General features: G+C 44.0%; 1 protein-coding gene across 1 annotated transcript in view; it reads left to right on the top strand.

Annotated features, from left to right (window-relative positions):
- Positions 1 to 12,449, top strand: part of gaa (alpha glucosidase) — a 55,762-nt gene that overhangs the window by 27,003 nt on the left and 16,310 nt on the right. The window contains exons 8-14 of the mRNA XM_070857710.1: positions 330 to 461; positions 1,671 to 1,781; positions 6,205 to 6,318; positions 8,858 to 8,942; positions 9,160 to 9,277; positions 11,132 to 11,265; positions 12,196 to 12,347. Of these exons, the coding sequence (XP_070713811.1) occupies positions 330 to 461; positions 1,671 to 1,781; positions 6,205 to 6,318; positions 8,858 to 8,942; positions 9,160 to 9,277; positions 11,132 to 11,265; positions 12,196 to 12,347 (846 nt within the window). The remainder of the gene's footprint in view (positions 1 to 329; positions 462 to 1,670; positions 1,782 to 6,204; positions 6,319 to 8,857; positions 8,943 to 9,159; positions 9,278 to 11,131; positions 11,266 to 12,195; positions 12,348 to 12,449) is intronic.

A 12,449-nucleotide genomic window follows, 5' to 3' on the forward strand; every position in this document is an offset into this window, starting at 1 on the left:
TTCGGTTTGGAAACTCCTGAGCATAGCGATGGGTTGGCACACGTATCCAGTCGCTTTTTCAGCAATAACAAAACCTGCAGAATTTGCAGTGAACAAAATCTCTCCTACCTATGTTGCAGGTAGAAAAAATGGGTTAAAAGCTACAACGGTAATTCTCTCTCTCTTGTAAGAGAATTACATTTGTATATATTTATTCTGGGGATGCAAGAATGGATGGTGTAGTGCAACAAGCAGGGAAGGGAGGTTAAACTATATGGGTCCTTCTTGCATTGCTGATCATCAGCAGGATACAGAATTGTTCTTCTGGTTCATGTTTTCTCTTTCTGCAGGATGTGCAGTGGAATGACCTCGATTACATGGACCAGAAAAAGGACTTCACTTACAACTTGCAATACTTTGGAGACTACACACAGATGGTGAACGCGTTTCACCAGAAAGGCTTGAAATACGTCATGATCGTGGTGAGAAGGAAAAAAAATCACACATTATCCAAGAATGAAAGTATTTCGAGCATTGATTCCCAATGTTAATAATAGAAATGTTCATGTTCGACATAAAGTTCACCAAAATTTAAAAATAGATAAAAATGTTACATTTCTTCTGTTTGCTTTCTTGCCTTTCATTTACCATATTTAAGCTGTACGTACCACGGCTTTCTCCATCATACAAGAGGGTGGTGGTGGCAGTTGTGAGGGGAGGGGGCAGTGCGGAGGGGAGCAGAACGGTTGGTGGACTGATTTGGATTGCTTTTTATTTGTGGGCAGTACAGGGGTTGAAGCATTCCAATCCAGAGTCTGAGGCATCTGTTTCTTGTGTGGTTGGGGAAGGAAGGTGGGGGGGTGGGGGGGGGGGGGGATGGAGTTTTCATCCATAGCTACAGAAAATCTAAAGAGTAGAAAATGGATTAAATTAAATGTGATTTGTAATGGCATTTACAAAGGTACTGGCGCCATCAAGTGGGCATAGCTCACTGGCGCCATCAAGTGGGCATACCTCACTGGCGCCATCAAGTGGGCATACCTCACTGGCGCCATCAAGTGGCAGGCAACAGTTATGAGTAGACCTGAACAGCTTTGTCGCTACGCTGGCAAAAGATTCTTTGTTTCTGTTCAAGCTGGGATGATGGTCTGCTGATGTGTTCAGGAAATTCCCTGTAACATTTTTCCAATTTGGGAATGTTTTCTATTCATGATATAATGCATGAGCTAAAAGAAATTCAGGATGTAAAATATTGCTGATTCTTCAGGGGAGACAAAAGATTTCCTGGTGCCACCATTATGATCTCTCAGCCCATATTGTGAACTTGAGCTGTCAATACCAGGTAATGTTAGGAATTAGATTTACGACCAAATAAAATGTTTCTGCTCTTGAAGGCACCAACTCCTATTGGAGTACAATTCTATGGATGCCAGCTGCTCTCTGGTCCATTAACCAAATGGCCATACTTCGAGTGTGCTTAGACTGTTGAGAGTTGACCTGCTTTTCAGCCATGTTACAGGCAATCTTGCCCTTGACTAATGTCCGCACATGCTCAGTGACCTCTTAACATGCCATGATACATTGTTCGTCCCCTTGTTTTGAAGTTGGATTGTACATCTGCAGTGAATCTCTCAGACTCACATTCCTTCAAGCATTCTTAACACTGCTGTTTTTTTTGCTTTCTGCTGCAGGATCCAGGTATCAGCAGTACACAGCCAGCAGGGAAATACAAACCGTATGACGACGGTTTGAAGAGAGGTGTCTTTATCAAAAATGAAACCGGCCAGCCATTAATAGGACAGGTCAGTACAGCACAGCAGCATTGAGAAGTTTGGATTTGACGCTAATTAATTTGACAGGGGTCTGGGCATCAGGACGTAGCAGCAGAGGGGAGAGACAATGCATTAGAAAACTAGGAGCCACAAACAGCAACAGAACAAAGAATAATGTAGAAAGAGCGGGAATAAGATGGAGGAAAAAAGTAAGTCCGACTAGGTGCTGGAATGCATCTGTGTTAGTGTGAGGAGTGTTACAGATAAGGTTGGAGAGTTACAGATGCAAGTTGCTGAAGGGGGTTCGGAAATACTGGCTATAACAGAGACCTGGCTTAAACATGGGCAAGATTGAAGAGTGGACCAGGGTGTCGCGGAGGGCAATGGTACAATATTGAAACATAGAAACATAGAAAATAGGTGCAGGAGTAGGCCATTCAGTCCTTCGAGCCTGCACCACCATTCAATAAGATCATGGCTGATCATTCAACCTCAGTACCCCTTTCTTGCTTTCTCTCCATACCCCTTGATCCCTTTAGCCGTCAGGGCCATAGCTAACTCCCTCTTGAATATATCCAATGAACTGGCATCAACAACTCTCTGCGATAGGAAATGCCACAGGTTAACAACTCTCTGAGTGAAGAAGTTTCTCCTCATCTCGGTCCTAAATGGCTTACCCCTTATCCTTGGACTGTGACCCCTGGTTCTGGACTTCCCCAACATCGGGAACATTCTTCCTGCATCTAACCTGTCCAGTCCCGTCAGAATTTTATATGTTTCTATGAGATCCCCTCGCATTCTTCTAAACTCCAGTGAATACAGGCCCAGTCGATCCAGTCTCATCATACGTCAGTCCCGCCATCCCGGGAATCAGTCTGGTGAACCTTCGCTGCACTCCCTCAATAGCAAGAACGTCCTTCCTCAGATTAGGAGACCAAAACTGAACACAATATTCCAGGTGAGGCCTCACCAAGGCCCTGTACAACTGCAGTACGACCTCCCTGCACCTATACTCAAATCCCCTAGCTATGAAGGCCAACATGCCATTTGCCTTCTTCACCGCCTGCTGTACCTGCATGCCAACTTTCAATGAGTGCTGTACCATGACACCCAGGTCTCATTGCACCTCCCCTTTTCCTAATCTGCCGCCATTCAGATAATATTCTGCCTTCATGTTTTCGCCACCAAAGTGGATAACCTCACATTTATCCACATTATACTGCATCTGCCATGCATTTGCCCACTCACCCAATCTGTCCAAGTCATCCTGCAGCCTCTTAGCATCCTCTTCACAGTTCACACCGCCACCCAGCTTAGTGTCGTCTGCAAACTTGGAGATATTACACTCAATTCTTTCACCTAAATCATTCATGTATATTGTAAATAGCTGTGGTCCCAGCACCGAGCCCTGAGGCACTCCACTAGTCACTGCCTGCCATTCTGAGAAGGACCCGTTTATCCCGACTCTCTGCTTCCTGTCTGCCAACCAGTTCTCTATCCACGTCAATACATTACCCCCAATACCATTTTAATTTTGCACACTAATCTCTTGTGTGGGATCTTGTCAAAAGTCCTTTGAAAGTCCAAATACACCACATCCACTGGTTCTCCCTTGTCCACTCTATTCGTTACATCCTCAAAAAATTCGAGAAGATTTGTCAAGCATGATTTCCCTTTCATAAATCCATGCTGACTTGGACCGATCCTGTTACTGCTTTCCAAATGCGCTGCTATTTCATCTTTAATAATTGATTCCAACATTTTCCCCGCTTCCCATTTTCTCTCTCCTTCCTTTTTTAAAAAGTGAGGTTACATTAGCTACCCTCCAGTCTCTAGGAACTGATCCAGAGTCAATAGACTGTTGGAAAATGATCACCAATGCATCCACTATTTCTAGGGCCACTTCCTTAAGTACTCTGGGATGCAGACAATCAGGCCCTGGGGATTTATCGGCCTTCAATCCCTAACACAATTTACTGACTAATAAGGATTTCCTTCAGTTCCTCCTCACTAGACCCTCTGTCCCCTAGTAATTCCAAAAGGTTATTTGTGCCTTCCTTCGTGAAGACAACCAAAGTATTTGTTCAATTGGTCTGCCATTTCTTATAAATTCACCTGATTCTGACTGCAAGGGACCTACATTTGTCTTCACTAATCTTTTTCTCTTCACATATCTATAAAAGTTTTTGCAGTCAGTTTTTATGTTCCCAGCAAGCTTCCTTTCATACTCTATTTTCCCCCTCCTAATTAAACCCTTTGTCCTCCTCTGCTCAATTCTAAATTTCTCCCAGTCCTTAGGTTTGCGGGGGTGCAAGAGCAGAGGGACCCGAGGTGCATATTCACAAATCCTCAAAGGTGGCAGGGGAAGTCGACCAGGCAGTTACTTGGCTTTGTTAATCGGGGAATTGAATAGCAAAACAGAGAAGTCATGCTTACAATTCATTGGTTAGGCCTCAGCTGGAGTATTGTGTACAATTCTGTGCAAAACACTTCAGGAAGGATGTCAAGGCCTTGCAGAGGGTACAGAGAAGGTTTACCAGGGATGAGGGACTTCGGTTATGTGGCGAGATTGGGGAAGCTGGGATTGTTCTCCCTGCAGCAGAGAAGGTTAAGGGGAGACCTAATAGGTGTTCAAAATTATGAGGAGTTTTGATAGAACAAATAGAGAGAAACTGTTTCCTCTGGCTAGCCAGTCAATTACCAGAGGTCCTGGACTTAAAATAATTGGCAAAAGAACTAAAGGGGAAATGAGAAATTATTTCACACACAGCTTGTTATAATCTGGAATGCACTGCCTGAAAGTATGGAGGAATCCGATTCCATAGGAAGAGCTTCGCAGGCACGATGGGCCTAATCGACCATTCTGTGCTGTAAGATTCTACGATTCTGTACATTTAATTTTTCCATTTGCAGTTCACTAAATTGCAAGTGACACTGACCGTGTTATTTTACCAAATCACCTTCACATGAAGAAATTTTATAAATTTATCAACCTGCAGGAATAAAAAATTCTTTACAGAAAGCACTATAAGGAAGTATGTTAAATGCCTCTCAAAACACGACCTTCAACCAAAACATTTATTCATCTGTAAGAGGACTATTAATTTTAAAGTCTGCTAATTGAGTGCCTGTGCAAGGTACAGTTGCAGTTTTGTTAACCTTTAGTCATTAGTTGTGATTATGCAGTTAGTTTATTGTGAAGTTATATTGTATATCTCCCTGGTACAAGATAATAATCTTAGGCAGTCCCTCGTATTGAGGATGACTTGCTTCCATTAAAAAGGGATGAGTTCACAGGTGTTTCAATGAAGGACCTAATATTCCAGGTCCCGAACTGGATATTGAAGGGTGGAAGATGCCTGTGTGTGGATTTTTTTTAACGTGTGGTGGCTGTTGCACACCAGCCATCACAAGGGTTTGACAGAGCTTGGTCTTGGTCCAGTGGCAAGGATTAACCAAAACGACCGGAGACCAGCTCTGCTGCATGGACTTAGTGCGCACACATATTGCAGTATGGGCAGGCCCGTGCTGCCCCTGAGCCCACGCCTCTCCTGGGCCCCGAACTCGCGCCTCTCCTGGGCCCCGATCACGTCGCTCTACAATTTCTAGCCGCTCCTTCGCCCCGACCTCGTTGTTCCTGCTGTACCTGCCCACACTCCAATCAGGGACCTGGATTTTGGTGACATCCAGCCATCGCCCTCCCAAACCAGCTTGCGCTGTACCTTGCAATGGCACGCTCCTTTTTATGGCCCCGACCTGCCGCAGATGGATCCTCGCAGGTCGGGGCCTCGCTGTTGGGGAACCTTCGATAAAAGGAACGAAGGTGCGGCAGCCCTGCACACAGCGAGGCCTAAGAATATGTTGTACATTAGACACCATCATCATAAAGAATCCGAGTTGGAGATGCAAGTCTTAAAATCTTATCTTTTTAAAACTTTACAAATGAGCATCAGAATTGTACAAAAACAGCAGTGAGTGCAGCTTAATATGAAGAACTAGTTCATCGTGATTCCTGTGATGAGGGTCAGGAACAGGAAACTTGAAGTTTAATTTCAGGTAGAATAAAATGAGCGTAGAATATAGCACACACAGTTATCATTCAATGTTATCATTAAGCACTCCTAGATATCGAAAGGTTTGATGCCGTGTAAATTTCCCCAACACTCTGTCACCAACGTACCTCAGCCACAATTTCAGACGAGCACCCCTTAATATAACCTGATATAAAAAGTATTTCTCACACCTTCCTTTGCACGTTCGAAGAAAAATTGCAAATAGTGCTGCACTGGAGCCCATTTTCACGACAAACTGAATACAAGACTATCGAAACTTATTTCCCTTTAAAACCAGCAGACAGGCTCTTATCCCAGCATCCTGGATTGGATTTGAACTCGCCACATCACCCGTGTCTCCGAAAGCATATTTAAATTGTGTTCTGATTTATTTTATTTAGGTTTGGCCTGGTCCAACTGCCTACCCTGATTTTACAAACCCTGAGACCCATGCCTGGTGGTACGAGAACATTAAGGCATTTCATGATAAAGTGCCATTTGATGGGATGTGGATTGTAAGTATGCGAACTGAACTCAAAAATCCTGTACTGTTGTGAAAGGATTGTTAAAGCTGTGCAAAGTGAATACAATGTGTGCTACTTTATAGTTCATAGTCAATATGCAGTCTTAATTTGAAGCTGCTTAATTCAAAATATATGGTAATTCAAATTGTTTTAACACTAAATTTCAACTTTGCTGTGTTATTTACATTACTTAATTCAAATTATTGGTTAATGCAAATATTTTAACATAGAAAATGATTTTGAATTATCGGGAGTAGACTGTATATAAGCAGTAAAATACAAGCGCATGAGCAGCACTGGAGAACTGAGAATGTACAGCTAATCCTGTCGTTCAGTTAAGACCATGAGGTGCCGGGTTTGAGGTCCTGGTCTTCAAACACTGTCTTCCTCAGGTGACCGAAGGATGCGCTGGCACACTGCAGGCAGTGTTGAGCCTCGTCGCCAATGTCTGCTCTTGCTGACAGTAGGCTCCCGAGGTATGGAAAATGGTCCACGTTGTCCAAGGCCTCGGCGTGAATTTTGACAATCGGGGGGCAGTGCTGTGTGGCGGGATCAGGTTGGTAGAGGACCTTTGTCTTGCGGATGTTTAGAGTAAGGCCCATGCTCTCAAAAGCCTCAGTGATGATGTTGACGATGGCTTGGAGTTTGGCCTCTGAGTGTGCAGATGCAAGCATCGTCTGCGTATTGTAGTTCAATGACAGAGGATGGGACGACCTTGGATCTGACCTGGAGGCGGCAGAGGTTGAACAGATTCCCATCTGTTCTATAATTTAGCTCCACTCCGGCGGGGAGCTAGCTAAGGGTGAGATGTAGCATTGCAGCTAGGAAGATCGAAAAGAGCTTTGGTGCGATAACGCTGCTTGACCCCGGTCCGGACGTGGATTGGGTCTGTAGTGAATCCATTGGTCAGGATCCCGGCTTGCATGTCATCGTGGAGCAGATGGAGGATGGTGACAAACTTTTGAGGGCAGCCAAAAACGGAGGAGGACGCTCCATAATCCCTCATGGTTGACAGTGTCAAAGGCCTTTGTGAGGTCAAAGAAGGTCATGTACAGGGGTTGGTGCTGTTCCTTACATTTCGCGTGGTGAACATCATGTCCGTTGTACCCCCTCAGTGGACGAGAGTGTTTGAAGACCAGGACCTCAAACCCAGCACCAGGCTCATGGTCTACAGGGCAGTAGTGATACCCACCCTTCTATATGGCTCAGAGACGTGGACTATATACAGCAGACACCTCAAAGCGCTGGAGAAATACCACCAGCGCTGCCTCCGTAAGATTCTGCAAATCCATTGGCAGGACAGACCCACCAACGACAGTGTTCTCGCTCAGGCCAACATCCCCAGCATCGAAGCATTGACCACGCGCGATCAGTTCCGTTGGGCGGGCCACATCGTCCGCATGCCCGACACGAGACTCCAAAGCAAACACTCTACACGGAGCTTCGAAACGGCAAGTGAGCCTCAGGTGGGCAGAGAAAATGCTTCAAGGACACCCTCAAAGCCTCCTTGACAATGTTCAACATCCCACCGACTCCTGGGAATCCCTGGCCCAAGACTGCCCAAAGTGGAAGAAGAGCATCCAGGAGGGCGCTGAGCACCTCGAGTCCCATCGCCGAGAACAAGCAGAAACCAAGCGTAGACAGTGGAAGGAACGTGCGGCAACCCAGGCTCCCCAACCAGCCTTTCCTTCAACCATTGTCTGCCCCACCTGTGACAGAGACTGTAGATTCCGCATTGGATTCCTCAGTCACCTGAGAACTCACTTTTAGAGTGGAAGCAATTCTTCCTTGACTCCGAGGGACTGCCTGTGATGATGATCAGTTAACCAGGCTGTGCTCCATTTTCTGTTACAGCCACATAAAAGTCTATTACTGCTGTTGAGTGGTAACATTGAAATAGTGAAGGAATTTTGGTTTGCGAAAACTGGTCATGCTTTTGTATTTAAAATGGCACTGCATTCACCACTTGCTGCAATAGTGTGCATGAGTGCGACCCATACAACAAGGTCATTGCATGCGTTTTCAGCTGTATACAGCCGAGTCTGATGGGATGGTGAAAAACCATTTGGAACAAGAGAGTATGTTGAACTGAATGACTTTATATATTTAAAATGATAAGTCTTCTAAACGTAGATGATCATAAACCTTGGTTTATTACCTCAGCTTGTGTACAGTGCAAGAATTACAGTGAAGATTCGAGTTCAGAAGAAAGGCAACTAAAATGTGCAATACAAGGATTTATTGAGGACAGAGCTGTATCAAAATGTTTTGTAGTGAAATAGTTTGTCTTTATTTGTGTGTAATGTACATTTAACAGGTGACACAGACTGTAGGTTTAGAGAATTGAGCATGTTTGAAGTACAAACTATTGGTGGAGAATGCGCGTGGGAAGGGTGCCATAAGCCAGCAGTCAGTGGTAGGGGGTTTAAAAGATGCGGAGGAAGATGCATCTGTCTGGGCTGACTGAGATCAACATTTTTTTTTAAACTAGCATTGCTGAAGGAATAAAAACAAATTGTTTGTTTGACAGGATATGAATGAACCATCCAACTTTGTTAATGGAGCATTACATGGCTGTCCAGACAACAATTTAGAAAATCCTCCTTATGTGCCAGGTAACAGCAAGAAATGTCTTTCAACCTCTTCCTAACCAGCCTTTCTGTACATTTATTTGCAGTAATTGTTAAGTTTTTTTTTTGCATGTTGTAGTTGCTGGTTTATCTGATACGTTCTGCGCTTTGCTACACTGTGCTTGGATCTCAGATTTTTGTGGGAAAGAATTTAATCAGCTCACTATGAAAATGACTGTGTTTTCTGTTTTGTCTACCACAGGTGTGACTGGAGGAAATCTGAGGTCCCGCACAGTGTGTATGTCTGGAAAACAGAATCTGTCCTTGCATTACAACCTGCACAACCTGTATGGGTTGACTGAGGCCATTGCTTCCCATGAGTGAGTGATAATTGAAACAGCCATGCATTAGTTTTACTGGACAGGAATGCTGTATTGTGTAGCAGGACAAGGCATTTTGTACATGGTGCAGAATATGATTAAAGGTTATTTTAAAAATTTAACTCAGTTGCTGGTTGCTCCCCCGTACCTTAAGCAATTGGTTATTCTTCATATGTGAGCTTTGAAGGTGAGTGGTGTCTTGCTATTCAGCTGCAAACGGCATCACTCGAAGCCTGATCCTGCCCTCACTAGATGCACACAAGTGCGCACTTCCAGCATGAGTCATTAAATAGCAATCGGGAGTTTGGCAGATGTTTTCCCTCCCTAACCCAAAGCAAAGATGTCAATTGTAGCACCTGTACCATTGCTCAGGCTCCGATCAGCTGATCAAATTGGGACTTCCGAGTCTGAATGGTTCAGCTGCTCATAAATTCACTGCGTCATTGGCGGAACTCCTGATCGTGAATTAGCAGCATGCTGGCTACTGTCTAAAACCCATCACCAACACATTGCTCCAGAAACCATTTTGGATCATAGCATCTATCACTGTTCTAGTGCCAGCTGTGGCTCAGTGGGTAGCACTCTTATCTCTGAGTCAGAAGGTTGTGGGTTCAAGTCCCACTCCAGGAACTTGAGCACACAAATCTAGGCTGACACTCCAGTGCAGTGCTGTGGGAGGGCTGCACTGTCAGAGGTGCCTTCTTTCAGATGGGACGTTAAACCGAGGCCCCGTCTGCCCTCTCAGTAGAACGTAAACGATCCCATGGCACTATTTTAAAGAAGAGCAGGGGAGTTATCCCCGGTGTCCTGGCCAATATTTATCCCTCAATCAACATAACAAAAAACAGATTATATCTGGTCATTATCACATTACTGTTTGTGTGAGCTTGGTATGCGCAATATGGCTGCTGCGTTTCCCTCATTACAACAGTGACTACATTCCAAAAGTACTTCATTGGCTGTAAAGCTTTGAGATGTCCGGTGGTTATGAAAGGCGCTATATAAATGCAAGTCTTTCTTTTTCTTTCTTGCTTACTGAGGCATGTCTGATGCCTCTGATTGACTTTTATCAGATCCTGGCATGGAATATGAGCTGTGAGTATCCAGTAATTCTGGAACATTTCCTGGCTTGCTTCATCTTTCTCCAAATCTCAGAGCAGCGACAGTACCCTCACTGCAATTATGTTTGGTGTTGTATATGATTGCATCTGAGCAGTGGTAATGTTCTAAAAGTGAGGTTAAGGAGAGCTGCACATGGAGCATAGAAACACTGATGCCAATAGTGCCCAATGACCAGATTCTAATTTTTTACAGCAAGGAAAGTATGGCAGAGAGATGCAAACTGCAACAGTGGGGTGTTCTATGTTGCCTGTTAATCTTCAAGCCCATTACTGAACTGGCTTGTGCAACTTCTGTTAAAGTGAGGTTGAGGCATCATTGATTAGTAATACCATCTATCATTTGAAAAAATATCAGGTTGTTTTTTGGCAGTGGTCAGTTGATGCAGCCCGGGCCAACCCACACTGCGATATGTGTATGCACTGGGTCCATGCAGCAGAGCTGGTCTCCAGTCGTCCTGGTTAACCCTTGCCACTGGACTAAGACCTAGGTCTGTCAAGCCCGTGTGGTGGCTGGTGTGCAACGGCCACCGCATGTTAAAAAAAATCCACGCACAGGCATCTCCCACCCTTCAATATGCAGTTCGGGACCTGGAATATTAGGTCCTTCATTGAAACACCTGTGAACTCATGCCTTTTTGGCATGGAAGCAAGTCATCCTCAATACGAGGGACCGCCTATGATGATGATTTTAAGCCACCATTTGTTTTAACATTGTTTCCTTTCTTGTATCTAGTGCTTTGATCAAGGTGATAGGAAAACGTCCATTTGTGATTTCCCGGTCCACATTCCCCAGTCATGGTCGTTATGCTGGACACTGGAGTGGGGACATCTCGAGCAGTTGGAATGACATGTATTATACCATCCCAGGTACGGAAATTAACATGGAGCTTTGTCATCTACCTAAAACATTAACCCTACCTACCTTTCTCCAAGGATGTTGCCTGACCTGTTCAAGCACTCTGATTTTATTCATGGAGTTTTGCATCTTTTTCAAAATGTAGAACTGTTAGAATATAGTTTTACATTCCAATAGTTATGTTGCCTTCAGTCAGTTAACATAATACCATTATTCTTCTTCACCTCTAATAAGTGAGAAGCTATGAAGTATTGGGGGGAGGGGGTGAGCACGTAGTCATTCTTGAAGTTTTGTTTTGTTCAACATTTAGCAGCAAGAATTAAATGTGCCTTTCTAATGTCTACAGTATCAAAACATGTCACAGTAAAATTAATACTATTGCGACCCACATAGATATCTTGGCCAACAGAGAGATACGAGAACTGTCTCTACGACATGTCTGGCTAGATGACTCCTGAGGGGGGAAAGTTTGTGTTCAACAGAATACAGGACAAATCTTTTATTTTTCATGCTTTTGATTTTTCTCACTTTTCCTCTCTGGAATCTATGAACCAAGCAACTTCCCTGGCTGTCGATGGACCTGGCACACACTCCCAGCCTCTGCCTGTGCTGCTGTATGCTGGCCACGACAACGTGCATGAGAATTGCAGAGTGATTCTTTGTGATTTTTTCATTCCTGCTGCCTCATCGTATCTCCACTGTGAGGACACTTAAGACACAAACCTATGTGTGGTTGAACACATTGCAAGTCCAACATGCTGTGGGTGTCAAGCCACCTCAGAACAAAGCCTTTTTATTACAGCCTATGATTTTTTTTTAAGTTTTCATTAGAGTAGTCACACTATTTATTGGTAATCTATTGTACAATTTAAATTTGAAATATGTAATGTGAAAGATCAAAAATGTAAAACTCTTTGTGTTTTATCTTGTGTATTTCACAGCAATAATGCTGTTTAATATGTATGGGGTTCCTCTTGTTGGAGCGGATGTCTGTGGTTTCCGTTGGAACACTTATGAAGAACTCTGTGTGCGTTGGACACAACTTGGGTCATTCTACCCGTTTATGCGGAATCACAATGGCAAGAATCAGGCGGTTAGTACTTGAACGACTAGTAAATATTGAAGTTGGCTTAAAAAGTCCAATTTTAGTTATTTATTTTAAGACATTGATTATATAATACTGTAAAATGCAGAG

The sequence above is a fragment of the Pristiophorus japonicus genome, chromosome 16 (assembly GCF_044704955.1).
Source record: "Pristiophorus japonicus isolate sPriJap1 chromosome 16, sPriJap1.hap1, whole genome shotgun sequence".
NCBI lineage: Eukaryota > Metazoa > Chordata > Chondrichthyes > Pristiophoridae > Pristiophorus > Pristiophorus japonicus.